The sequence below is a fragment of the Enhydra lutris genome, unplaced genomic scaffold (genome assembly GCF_002288905.1).
Source record: "Enhydra lutris kenyoni isolate GAN:26980312 unplaced genomic scaffold, ASM228890v2 scaffoldscaffold48, whole genome shotgun sequence".
Taxonomy (NCBI): Eukaryota; Metazoa; Chordata; class Mammalia; order Carnivora; family Mustelidae; genus Enhydra; species Enhydra lutris.
This window is the reverse complement of record NW_019154132.1, coordinates 10,875,577-10,889,327: the sequence shown is the minus strand read 5'-3', so window position 1 is coordinate 10,889,327 and position 13,751 is coordinate 10,875,577. Positions and strand designations below refer to the sequence as shown.

At 41.6% G+C, this 13,751-nt stretch overlaps 1 protein-coding gene across 1 annotated transcript in view; it reads right to left on the bottom strand.

Annotated features, from left to right (window-relative positions):
- Window positions 1-1,136: 1,136 nt before the first annotated feature.
- The window catches only part of LOC111156687 (synaptonemal complex protein 2 like), a 105,798-nt gene continuing 93,183 nt past the window's right edge, over window positions 1,137-13,751 (bottom strand). The window contains exons 26-30 of the mRNA XM_022517716.1: window positions 6,930-7,031; window positions 5,250-5,356; window positions 4,060-4,151; window positions 1,300-1,399; window positions 1,137-1,199 (exon numbers count right to left, since the gene is read on the bottom strand). Coding sequence (XP_022373424.1) covers window positions 1,137-1,199; window positions 1,300-1,399; window positions 4,060-4,151; window positions 5,250-5,356; window positions 6,930-7,031 — 464 coding nt within the window. The remainder of the gene's footprint in view (window positions 1,200-1,299; window positions 1,400-4,059; window positions 4,152-5,249; window positions 5,357-6,929; window positions 7,032-13,751) is intronic.

The following is a 13,751-nucleotide window of genomic DNA, read 5'->3' as shown; positions in this document are numbered from 1 at the left end:
AGAGCCTTTCCCAACCAACCAGGGGCATTCGGTGAAGAGGTTATGAAAGGATCTCTGTTTTAATCATCTGCTGAAAGAGTTCTGAAAATCTATTGACCTACTCTCGTCATTATTAACTGTGTTAACTGGAGTAAAAGAATGGAGAACTCATATTTTAAACTTTCTGCTGTTTGAAATGTACAGTGTCATCAGAATAATAGTCTTCCTAAAACTATCTGACTTAGATCTCTGTGGCAGAAGCGGATTCTGAGCTGGTAGATAAAACTTCAGGCCATTACATATTTCTATAAGGATTCTTTTTTGATCGCTCAAGCAGAAACAAAACAAAACAAAACTCTAGAATTTCTCCCAGGGCAGAAGCGGAGTGGAGGGTGCACTCTACTCTCCATTTCCCCGCTACCTATGCTCCAGAGAATCAGACTTTATTCTACATGAATAGAAGCAACAGCCTCAGAATGTACACGGAGTAATCACACCCAAAGGAAGGTGTAGCAGGATAAACTCATTGGCTGTTTAATATATACACACACATATATTCTTAAATATAGAATATATCTCATAAGACCATAATTTAGCATATACATAAATATTTTTCTCAGAATATACTCATTTTATGAAACAAGATGGGATCAGGAGGGAGACAAACTTTAAGAGACTCTTAATCTCACAAAACAAACTGAGGGTTGTTGGGGGTGGGGAGGGATTATGGAGAGCGTGGTTGGGTTATGGACATTGGGGAGGGTATGTGCTATGGTGAGTGCTGTGACGTGTGTAAACCTGACGATTCACAAATCTGTACTCCTGGGGCTAATAATACATTATATGTTAATAAAAAAAAGAATATACTCCTTTAATTTGTTGAAATATGGCTTAAAAATAAGAGTTTGACTAAAAACACTGATGTTTGTATGATTCCATTTATGCTTTTCAAAATTTGTACTTCTACATTGATACACTAAGCCACATTCTTTGCTCAAGGAGTGCCACGGAAGTAATTCGTTTGAAAAGAGGCCACTTCACAGCTACTCACAGGCAGTTTTACATCAATCACGTTTTACATCAATCATTTGTACTATAGTTAAAGCACTACCCTTATCCTTCAACTAAGATACTTCTAGAAAGAATACGTTGAACAATTACCTCAGTACTTGGAGATCGCAGAATGATTTCAAGTCATCAGACTGTTTTTCCCAAAATTCCTAAAATTGAACAAAAGTCTTAAGTGGTTATCAGTTACTCTACTCTGGAACGGATCCTCTTAAGTCACAGAGAATATTCCAAAAGAAGGGGGGCACTTACCAGAACATCCTTCTCAAGGTGTTTCAGAGTCTGAATTTCCTTCTCAAGACTGTTTAGCTCTTGAAGAACAAAACTGTGAAACTGCTCTAGTTTATTCAGTCTGATAAATGTAAAAAGCAACAGATTTCATTGGAACTGCTTGACCGTAACAAGAGATAATCTTCTTTTTACAAGGATACTCCTTATTCTTCTCTAGACTTTTTCTTTTTTTAACTTAAATTCAAGTTGGTTAACATATACTGTAATATACAGGGGTAGAGTTTAGTGATTCATCAGTCACATACAACACCCAGTGCTCATCATATCACGTGCTCTCCTGAATGCCCATCACCCAGTTACCCATTCCCCCACCCACCTCCCCTCCAGCAACCCTCAGTGTGTTTCCTATAGTTAAGAGTCTCTTATGGTTTTCCTCCTCCTCTGTTTTTATCTTATTTTTCCTTCCTTTTCCCTATGTTCATCTGTTTTTTTTTCTTGAATTCCACATGAGTAAAATTATATGGTATTTGTCTTCTCTGACTTATTTTGCTTAGCATAATACCCTCTAGTTCCATCCATGTCACTGCAAATGGCAAGATTTCATCTTTTTGATGGCTGAGTAATAGTCCAGTGTGTGCATGTGCATCTGTTACATCTTCTTGATCCATTCAGTTGATGGACATCTGGACTCTTTCTATAGTTTGGCTATTGTGGACATCACTGCTATAAACATTGCTAAGCATGTGTCCCTTCAAATCACTATGTTTGTATCCTTTGGATAAATACCCAGTAGGGCAATTGCTGGGTCATAGTGTTGTTCTAATTTTAACTTTCTGAGGAACCAGTTTGCATTCCCACCAGCAGTGTAAAAGGGTTCCCCTTTCTCCACATCCTTGCTAACTTTTGTTTTTAAGAACACACATCTCCTGTTCTTCCTTCCCCTCACTGGATGACCATCCTCTTCTCCAGAAACTATGAAGACTTGAATTTATCCCTTCAAAAGCAGTCCAAAAGAAGCTGGTAATTCAATATCATACTAAGAGCAAAGGAGAGATGACTCCAGGGAAAAGGACACAGAGGCCAGACCTGGCCCAGAAGCCATTATGCCACCAATCATAACTCCCCATCACTTCCAAACTTCTACTTGCCCCCCTCCTCTCTTGCCTTAAGCTGGTCCTGAGAGCTGAAATTGGCTAATAAACCTCGTCCTCTACATGTTAGTTCTAAAGTTTCCAACCTCTGCTTTTGTGGGTCTAACCACCACATAAACTGCTTATTTGTTTTCTGTCTTCTCCATTAGGCTGAAAGTTCTATGAAGTCAAGAAGCTCTCAATGCTTATTGTCACTGCTCTCCTGCACTTAGCCCAGGGCCTGGCACCTCGTGCTGCTCAGTGTGCATTTGCTGAATGGGAATAGATGAATACGTAACCCCTACAACATAACGGAAGTTCTCCACGTCCAAAGTCCTTCATGGGCTTGTTTTGAGAATCAAATGACATTGCATGTATAAAAGTTTGGGAAAAAAGTTATAAATTCCTATTCACATTATATTTTCTGCCCTAAGAAACTTCCTCCTTCATTTAAGCTAACCAACCTGCCATCGTTTTCTTCCCCTCTTCATCTACAGGCCATTCTCTCCAACAAGAAACAATCTATTGTTTCTTCCTATATTGTTTATTCCTATATTTCCTGTACCACCTTCCCTATACCATTCAAACCTTTATTTGCAAAACCTCCCTACAGAAGCACTTCCATTGTAATGGCTCTAGATTAACTCTAATCACCACAGAACCCCATTTCCCCTCACCTTTCCTATCCTTCCCATCTCACAGTCATCAGAGTGTGTTTGCGTATGGGTGCATGTGTGTGTGCAAGTGCATAGAACTTTTTACTGTGGCAATATAACATAAAATTTACCCTTTTAACCATCTTTGAGTGGACAATTCAGTTGGATTCAGTACATTGACAATGTCCTGCAACCATCACCACCATCCATCTCTAGAACTTATCCATGGTCCAAACAGAAACTCCGTACTGCTTAAACAATAACTTATTTCCCACTCTCCCAGGCTCTGGTAATCTCTATTCTACTTCCCTTCTCTAGGAATTTGCCTCTTCTAAGTACCTCATATAAGTGAAATCATTCAGGGGCGCCTGGGTGGCTCAGTGGGTTAAAGCCTCTGCCTTCAGCTCAGGTCATGATCCCAGAGTCCTGGGATCGAGCCCTGCATCGGGCTCTCTGCTCAGCGGAGAGCCTGCTTCCCTTCCTCTCTCTCTCTGCCGGCTTGTGATCTCTATCAAATGAATAAATAAAAAAATCTTTAAAAAGAAAAGCGAAATCATTCAACACTGGTCCTTTTGTGTCTGGCTTATTTCATTTTGCATAATGTCCTTCAGGTTCATCCAGGATGTGGCAAGTGTTAGAATTTCATTCTTTAAGGCTGAATAATATTCCACTGCACATGGAGGACACCTAGCACTTATCCAGCATTTTCCCATGTTTACCCATCCTTGCTCTGTCTTCATAATTGGATTATAATTTTTTTAAAAAGATAGTGTTTTACGATCATACCATGGCAGACCAAGAAGAGGCTTATGGAAGGCCTTCCCCCATGATCTTATAAAGGAAGAACTAGAAACTAGAAACTAGACAGGTTAGGGGATGTATCAAACCTCGCAGCTGCTCAAGCTTCAGGTCCTCATGACCCCGCACAATGGGCATGATACAAACACTTATGAGCGATCACACTTTTTGACCTTGTTTGGAAACCCAACACTTACCTGCATTGACGTATCTGGTTTAAAAGTCGGATTAAGCAGTCTGGTGCTTGCTTGGCATCTTCTGAATAAAGTGGACTCCCTTCGTACCTAAGCTAAACCAGAACAACAACAACAAAATGATCACATTTGAATTAACCATAACTACATAAATGGAGTTCAGGCTTTGTGTGAAAAAGATGCTACCAGCAGGGGCACCTGGGAGGCTCTGCCAGTAAAGCATCTGCCTTCCGCTCAGGTCATGTCCCAGGGTCCTGGGATCAAGACCTGCATCAGTCTTGATCAGTGTGGAGCCGGCTTCTCCCTCTCCTCCCACCTTGTGCTCTCATGATCTCTGTCACAATCTGTTTCTCTCTCTCAAATAAATAAAATCTTAAAAAAAAAAGATGGTACCAGCACCTTATATTCATAAAAAACAACTGTTAAACAGCAGTGATGAGACACCTTGCTATACACTTTCTATGTATCACCCCCCAGGAAGGTACCAATAAGGAATAATAGGCTAAAATAGGAAAATTTATATTCATGCTATCAAAGCACATGTTGAATATTATTAACAAATTTCCACTATAAACTAACTTACATTGGTATTGCAGAAAATATGATAAGACTTTGGAGATTTTCCAAATTAGTTAAATGAATATATGTCAGGGTAAGATACTTTTCTCAACTGTGCTAATAAATAACTCTTTGGGGATTTATAAACAATAGGACATAAAAGGAGGGAACTGAAATGCTTCTAAAGTTCAACTTGCAGACAAGACTTTGGGACAGCCTACCTATGCACCGCTCTGCCGAACATCTACCTAAACCCACCTCCAACTTTGTCCTAAACACCTCTCTCAACCACACGGCCCCCTCTCCTCCTTGCCTATCATTGTGACTGAACCATCGCCTCCTGGTACTTCCTGTTGTCTGAGAATGCGCTCAATAAAACCAAACCATGAGTCTGATTTCCATATAAGTGCCTCCGGTCCCACTGTAGCAAAATGGACATGGAACCGCTGTCTTATAATACAAACCACAGTCCACAAAGGCACTACAGTCAGGGCCCATAGCTAAGGCAAGTATACCTTTCCTCAATCTCAGGAGCACCTCCACATATGCAGGATAACAACAGTACAGATGAATAATATGATCTTGTTACTTTGAGCCCCTAACAAGCCAGTTCTTCATTTTTAGTGGACCATTACCTCTGATTTCCTTTGCAGTTCTCTAGTGAAGTTTTCGAGGGCTGGGAGAACAGCAGAACTCTTCAAATTCTCGGGCACAACCACTAGGGATGGAGTAGGAATGCCTTCTGAACAATAAAAACAGAACATTAAGTAAAACTAAGACAAGGTTCAAAATCGACGTGCTTAGCCCATCAGCTGCGGAAGTTGGAGAGACCGTCGGAAGCCGGACATAAGTGGGGCCTGACTATGGCTGACAAGGCCAGCTTGGAACCCAGGGCCATGGTGGGCACTTCCAGCTGCTTCCCATCAAACCTCAGTTTCTGCCAGGTGCTCATTTCCTCCAAACTTTCCCAGCACTTTAAACTGGGGCAGATGATATTAGGTCTAAGAAGCAGACTAAAGGAGGTGTTGTAAGAGGCTGTGAGGAGGACACAACAGGTAGGACATGACAGGTAGGACATTTCTACGGGGGCAACACTGGTGTAACAGCTTCTGGGTGCACTGAGGTTGAGGACTTGTAGGTATCCATACTTGCAGGTATTGACTCATGTAAGCCTCGCAAAAACCACTTCAGGTAGGCACTGTTGTTGTGCATATGGAACAGAGGGATCAAATAAAACTTGGGCAAGCTCACGCCCCAACAGCGTCAGGATTGGAACTCAGGCCGACTGGTTCTTAATCACCAATGTCTAGCACCTCTGGGCTTCTAAATTCACCCTCTTGGAGCCTTTTGTTTTGAAACAGAGTGGCATCACTCATGCAGACAGCTAACCCCACACATGTAGATATCTTGGATCAATCTCCTTCACTGGTATAGAGTGGATTTTGTAATTTTTAATTTTTTATTAACATATAATGTATTATTAGCCCCAGGGGTACAGGTCTGTGAATCACCAGGTTTACACACTTCACAGCACTCACCATAGCCCATACCTTCCCCAATGTCCATAACCCCACCACCCTTTCTCTATGCCCCTTCCCCCAGCAACCCTCAGTTTGTTTTGTGAGATTAAGAATCTCTTAGTTTGTCTCCCTCTCGATCCCATCTTGTTTTATTTATTCCTTTCCTACTCCCCAAATCCCCCACGTTGCCTCTCAACTTCCTCATATCAGGGAGATCATATGATAGTTGTCTTTCTCCGATTGACTTATTTCGCTAAGCATAATACCCTCTAGTTCCATCCACGTCATCACAAATGGCTTCATTTGTGATGATCACAAATGATTTCATTTCTTTTGATGGCTGCATAGTATTCCATTACATATATACCACATCTTCTTTATCCATTCATCTGCTGATGGACATTTAGGTTCTTCCCATAGTTTGGCTATTGTGGACATTGCTGCTATAAACATTCAGGTGCACGTGCAGAGTGGATATTTCTAATAAAAACTTTGTTAATAACTATCAGCTAAAGCCAAGACCTAGACATTTAAGAACCAGAGGCCTTGAAAATTGCCATAATGAAGAGTGAAGAGGCAGAAATCAAAATAGAAAGGACATGGTGCTTACTTGCTTTTATCTATAATGTGTGCAACAATTTACTTGGCTTTTAGAGGATAAAATGCTTAGTTGTTAGGGTTGTGCAGCAACTTTGATCTTCAAACTGTAGCCCCCTGTAGTGCATGCTGGGACATTCAGGGCTTACAGATTTGTCACCCTCTTGCTTGAACGGCTGGCTGGGCGCATAATGTTACCTGCTAAGTCGGTCTCTTCCGTCACTGAGGGGAGGGACTCTGGAGCATCACCTTCTTCCAATTTTGACTGTTTTGACTTAGCAAAACTGCCATCTGCTAGGTCTAAAAGCAAGTGCAGCATGTTAACAACCACGCACACTTTCCTTGTCCCAATTTTATCTTGTCTTCTCTTCACCAATTAATACCTAACTTTGCTGAGCAGCAAGCAAAACTCATTCCCTGTTACTAATTACTTATCAGCTGACACACTAAGAACAGCACAAGCATTAAGTCTCCTGATGCCTGAAAGAGGCCGCACAGGAACAGGAATCTCTTTGGTGAGTTCGGGAACTCTGCTTAGCAGAGTACGGACTGACTCAAACAAAGCAGGAGTGGATGTAGCATCACAAACACTGCCAGGGCTCAGGCTAAATGGCAAGGGAGAATGGTATCTGAGCAGGTGAGCCTTCAGAAACTCTTCAGATCACCCTACAAAGTGTGTCCCCTGCTGGAGACACCGGAGCTTTAGCACTGTACTGAGGGCGGACTCATGGATGAGGTCACCTTAGCTCCTTACTAGCTACCATGACTTGGAGACCTTCAGCTTAGCAGATTTAAATAGATATCCTCTTTCGATTTGGCATTTCCTCAACATTTTCTACTGATGTTCACTTTTACCCCAAACATGTCCTTGTTCCTTCTGAGCCCTCCCAATCTTATCAATGTCACCACCGTCAATAGAGCTGTAGAATTGGGCCCAACTCCTGCTTTTCCTTACCATCTACCTCTCTTCCCATCATCAAGGTCAAGGTCCTGCATACAGAACGAATCCATCCTTCTTTCTGCATCCCCACACCATGACCCTATCCAAGGCCATCCTCCCCGGAGGATCTCATCAGTCCCCGTGACTTCAACTTCATTACCGTCCCAATTTCTCTCTTCCCTGAACTCCATGAAGCAGCAAGTTTGCATTTCCAACTGCTTGGTCAACAACTCCATCTCAAAACCCACTCTATTCTATCCCAACCACTCTTTCTTCCCCACCAGACACTTAGCCCCTACATACATGCTTAGCTGTGACATCATCTGGCTTTGCCCCTTCTCCTCACATATCCTGCCAGTCACTACTGATTTTTCCCCTTCAGAGGGGAAAATTCATTATTCAGCAGATATGTGAATGCTACTATATACAAATATTTGAATGAGTCGTACCATAGAGTGGAATGGTGGAGAAGCAAAGAGGTAAGTTTTTCTTTCTGGACTCTGCTTCTCTATGTATCTCCCTGGGGTGCCTCAGACACCTCAGGCATGTTTCCATCTCAAGACCTTTGCTCTTGTTGACTTGAATCCTTTCCCTCATAGATGGGCATTAAGTTTTTCTCTGGCCAACCAACATAAAATTTCACTACCTCTGCCCCAACTTTTAAATCTCTTCCCATGCTTGATTTTTTTTCCCCTAGCCTTTATCACAATATAATACACTGCATGTTTTACTTCTCTTGTATATTATTTGCCCCCCAACACACTGGAAGACAAACTCCAGCAAAGCCTGCATTTTCTCTGTTTTGTTCATCAGAATATCTAACCCTTAGAAAAGTGCCTGACCCACAGCAGACTCTCAATAGATGTTCATTGAATGAATAAATGAATGCTACAAAATATCCAAGTTCCTATGAAAAAAAAAATATGAGATACAAGATGAAACCAGAGAAGGAGACAAACCATAAGAGACTCTTACTCTCAGGAAACAAACTGAGGGTTGCTAGGGCTTGTAGGGATGGGGTGCCTGGGTGATGGACTTTGGGGAGGGTAGGTGCTATGGTGAGTGCTGTGAATTGTGTAAGACTGATGATTCACAGACCTGTGCCCCTGAAGCCAATAATACATTATACGTTAATAGAAAACAAATATGAGACACCTTAGGGGTTCCTAAAATGACAACATAGGAAGACCTTGAACTCACCTCCTTCACAGACACGCACACATTTATAGAGCAATTGAAGAATGGAAGGTTGACTAAGCAGCTTCTGCACAACAGAAGATAGAGAGACCGCATGGAGAACAAGAGAGAGGAGGGCATGGTAATGAAGGAGCCCCCATGCCCCTCCACAGTGAACTGCACTGGGGCGGGATAGTTCTAAGGGGTGGGGTGCAGATTTGTCTGGCCTGGGGCGTTAAAAAAAAACCAAACCTGTGATTTAAAAGAGCAACTAGAATTTAAAAAGATCTAGCCCTAGGATCCTGTCCAACAGTGGGGGACTGCTGGAACTCACTCTGGATCAGAGGGGCTGGTGAGTGCCTGGTTTATGTTCACCCTCTGCCTTGATAGAGCAGAGGGAAGCCGGGTTGGGCTGCCATAACTGACCCACCTCCATGCCAGCCCCAGCCATCTCATCAATATGGTGCCAGGGCAGCACACACCAGGACATCCCTGGTCAGCAGTCACGATGGCTCCGGCCATCTCATCAAGACATAAAACATCCAAGAACATATCAGGCCTGAACCACTTCATCTCCAGACAACTTGCCAGGACATCCCCGTCCACCCCTTTCCCCTGCACAGAGTGCCCTGAAACCTCTGGGTCCATGCCTGCTTTGGCTCCAGAGTACCCCCTGCATGGAGCATCCCAGGACACCCCAGCTTTCACTGACTTCTGTTTCAACCATCCTACCAGGGTGCCCTCTACTTAGAAAGGGATGTAGAGAAAAAGGAACCCTCTTGCACAGCTGGTGGGAATGCAAACTGGTGTCACCACTGTGGACCATAGTATGGAGGTTCCTCAAAGATAAAAATAGAACTACCCAATGATCCAGTCATAGTATTATTGGGTATTTGCACACAAAAAAATACAAAAATACAATTCAAAGGGATACATGTACCCCATCTGTATAGCGGCATTATTTACAATAGTCAAATTACAGAAGCAACCCAAGAGCCCATTGACAAATGCACGGATAAGGAGGTGATGTGTATAGATGCAATGGAATGTTACTCAGCCATAAAAAAGAACAAAATCTTGTTATTTGCAACAACATGGATAGAACTAGAGAATACAATGCTAAGCAAAATAAGTCAGAGAAAAATACCATATGATTTCACTCAAAGGTAGAATCTAAGAAACAAATGAACAAAGGGGTAAACGAGAGAGACAAACCAAGAAAAAGACTCTTAACTATAGAGAACATATTCATGTTCACTAGAAGGGAGATAGGTGAAGTAGATCAAGGGGATTAAGCATATACTTACCTTGTTGAGCACAGAGAAATGTATAGAACTATTGCATCACTGTATCGTACACTTGAACCTAATACAGCACTACATGTTAACTATACTGAATTAAAATAAAAATAAAAGTAGTAACGGAAAAAAAAATTCGCACGTAGAAGGGAATCTCCATGAGGTTTACCTCTGTTTATATTGGGCACATACCATCAAATTATTACAGGTGTAATTTTTTTATATTATCTATCAGCAGATTTCTCATCAGAAATTTTGCAGGCTGAAAAAAATGGAATGATATATATGAAGTGCTGAAAGGAAAAAAATTGCCAACCATGTATATTTGATGTAGAAAAGTTGTCCTACAGAAATGGAGAAATAAAGACTTCCCCAGGCAAATAAAAGCTAAGGGAGTTTATCATCACAAGATCTGCCTTATAAGAAATGCTCAAAGTACTTCATCAAGTCAAAATGAAAGGGTGATAATTAGTAACATGAGAACATAGGAAAATATGTCACATTTATGAGTACATAGTTAATAAGAATACTATAACATGGTGGCATGTTAATCACTTAAATCTAGTATAAATGATGAAAATATTGAAAATAATTATACCTGTAATAATTTGGTAATGTATGCCTAATAAAAACAGAGGCAAACTGTAACAAAACATAAAATTTGGGGCAAGCAAAGGGTGAAGTTTTATATGCAATAAAACTTGTTATCAGCTTGAAACAGACTATTAGGTATCTAAGACATATGTAAACTTCATGGTAATCACAAAGCAAAACCTACACAAAAGTAAATACACAAAGGATAAAGGAAATAAAAAAATACTACTATGAAAAATCACTAATTCACAAAAGAGTGGAGGAGATTAACAAAGGAACTACAGAACAGCCAGAACACAATAAGATGACTTTAGTAATTCCTTACCTATTAGTGGACTGACCAATTTAAAAAAAGGGTAGAGACCCGAATAGACGTTTTTTCAAAGAAGACATACAGATGGCCAACAATCACATGAGAAGATGCTCAACACCCCTTACCAGGGAAAAGAAAAAACCAACATGAGATATTATCTCACACGTTAGGCTGTCTAAAATTAAGAAGATAAGAAACAAATGTTGGGCAGGATGCGGAGAAAAAGGAACCCTCATGTACTGTTGGTGAGAATGTAAATTGGTATAGCCAGTGGAGAACGGTATGGAAGCTCCTTAAAAAACTAAAATAGAAATACCATATAGGGGCACCTGCATCATGATCTCAAACCTGAGATCTCAATCCTGAGATTGAGCCCCACACTGGACTCCCCACTCGGGACCACTGTCTGCTTCTCCCCCTCCCTCCCTCCCTCCCTCCCCCTGCTCATGCTCTCTCTCTCTCAAGTAAATAAAATCTTTTTTCTCTTAAAAAGAGAAATACCACATGATCCAATAATTCCACTATTGGGAGATATTTACCAAAGAAAAATAGATACAATAACTCAAAAAGATCTATGTACCCCTATGTTTATTGCAGCATTATTTACAATGGCCAAGATGTGGAAGCAACCTCAGTATCCATCGATAGACAAATGGATAAGGAAGGTGTGATTTGCGTGCGCACACACACACACAACCTGGAATATTATGTAACCATAAAAAGGATGAGATCATGCCATTTGAGACGACATGGATAGACCTACCGGGTATTTTTTTTAATTTTTGAAATACTCATTTTTAATTAACATATAATGTATTATGTCTCTCACGGATACAGGTCTGTGATTCATCAGTCTTATACAATTTATAGCACTCACCATAGCACATACTCTCCCCAATGTCCATCACCCAGCCACACCATCCCTTCCACCCCCTCCCACCTCCAGCAACCCTCAGTTTGTTTCCTGAGATTAAGAGTCTCTTATGGTTTGTCTCCCTCTCTGGTGTCATCTTGTTTCATTTTTCCCCCCTTCCACTATGATCCTGTCTTGTTTCTCAAATTCCTCATATCAGTGAGATCATATAATTGTCTTTCTCTGACTTGTTTTGCTTAGCATTATACCCTCTAGTTCCATCCATGTTGTAAATGGCAAGATTTCGGGGTTTTGATGGTTGCATAGTATTCCACTGTGTGTGTGTGTGTGTGTGTGTGTGTGTGTGTGTGTGTACACATCTTTACCCATTCATCTGTTGATAAACATCTAGGTTCTTTCTATTGTTTGGCTATTGTGGACATTGCTGCTATAAACATTCAGGTGCACATGCCCCTTCGGATCACTACATTTTTTTTTTAAGATTTTATTTATTTGACACAGAGAGAGAGAGAGAGAGTGATCACAAGGAGGCAAAGAGGCAGGCAGAGAGAGAGGGGGAAGCAGGCTCCCTGCTGAGCAGAGAGCCTGATGTGGGGCTCGATCCCAAGACCCTGAAACCACGACCTGAGCCAAAGGCAGAGGCTTAACCCACTGAGCTACCCAGGTGCCCTACATTTATATCTTTAGGGTAAATACCTAGTGGTGCAATTGCTGGGTTATGGGGTAGCTCTTTTGAACTGTTTGAGGAACCTCTGTGCTGTTTTCCAGAGTGGCTGCACCAGCTGGCATTCCCACCAACAGTGTAGGAGGGTTCCCCTTTCTCCACATCCTCGGCAACATCTATCATTTCCTGACTTATTAATTTTAATCCTTCTGACTGGTGTGAGGTGGTATCTCACTGTGGTTTTGAGTTGTATTTCCCTGGTCCAGAGTGATGTGGAATACTTTTTTGTGTGTCTGTTGGCCATCTGGATGTCTTCTTTGCAGGAATGTCTGTTCATGTCTTCTGCCCATTTCTCGATTGGATTATTTTTTCTTTGGATGTTGAGTGTGATAGGCTCTTAATAGGTTTTGGATACTAGCCCTTTATCTGATATGTCATTTACAAGTATCATCTCCCATTCTGCTGGATGTCTTTTGGTTTTGTTGACTGTTTCCTTTGCTGTGCAAAAGCTTTTGATCTTGATGAAGTCCCAATAGTTCATTTTTGCCCTTGCTTCCCTTGCCTTTAGCGGTGCTCCTAGGAAGAAGTTGCTGCAGCTGAGGTTGAAGAGGTTGCTGCCTGTGTTCTCAAGGATTTTGATGGATTCCTGTCTCACATTGAGGTCCTTCATCCATTTTGAGTCTGTTTCTATGTGTGGTATAAAGAAATGGTCCAGTTTCATTCTTCTGCATGTGGCTGTCCAATTTTCCCAACACTGTTTGTTGCAGAGGCTGTCTTTTTTCCATTGGACATTCTTTCCTACTTTGTTGAAGATTAGTTGACCATAGTATTGAGGGTCCATTTCTGGCTTTCTATTCTGTTCCATTGATCTATGTGTCTGTTTTTGTGCCAACACCATACTATCTTGATGATTACAGCTTTTTTTTTTTATTTTTTTTTTTAAGATTTTTTTATTCATTTGACAGATAGAGATCACAAGTAGGTAGAGAGACAGGCAGAGAGAGAGGAGGAAGCAGGCTCCTGGCTGAGCAGAGAGCCCGATGCGAGGCTCGATCCCAGGACCCTGGGATCATGACCTGAGCCGAAGGCAGAGGCTTTAACCCACTGAGCCACCCAGGCACCCCTGATTACAGCTTTGTAATAGAGCTTGAAGTCTGGAAT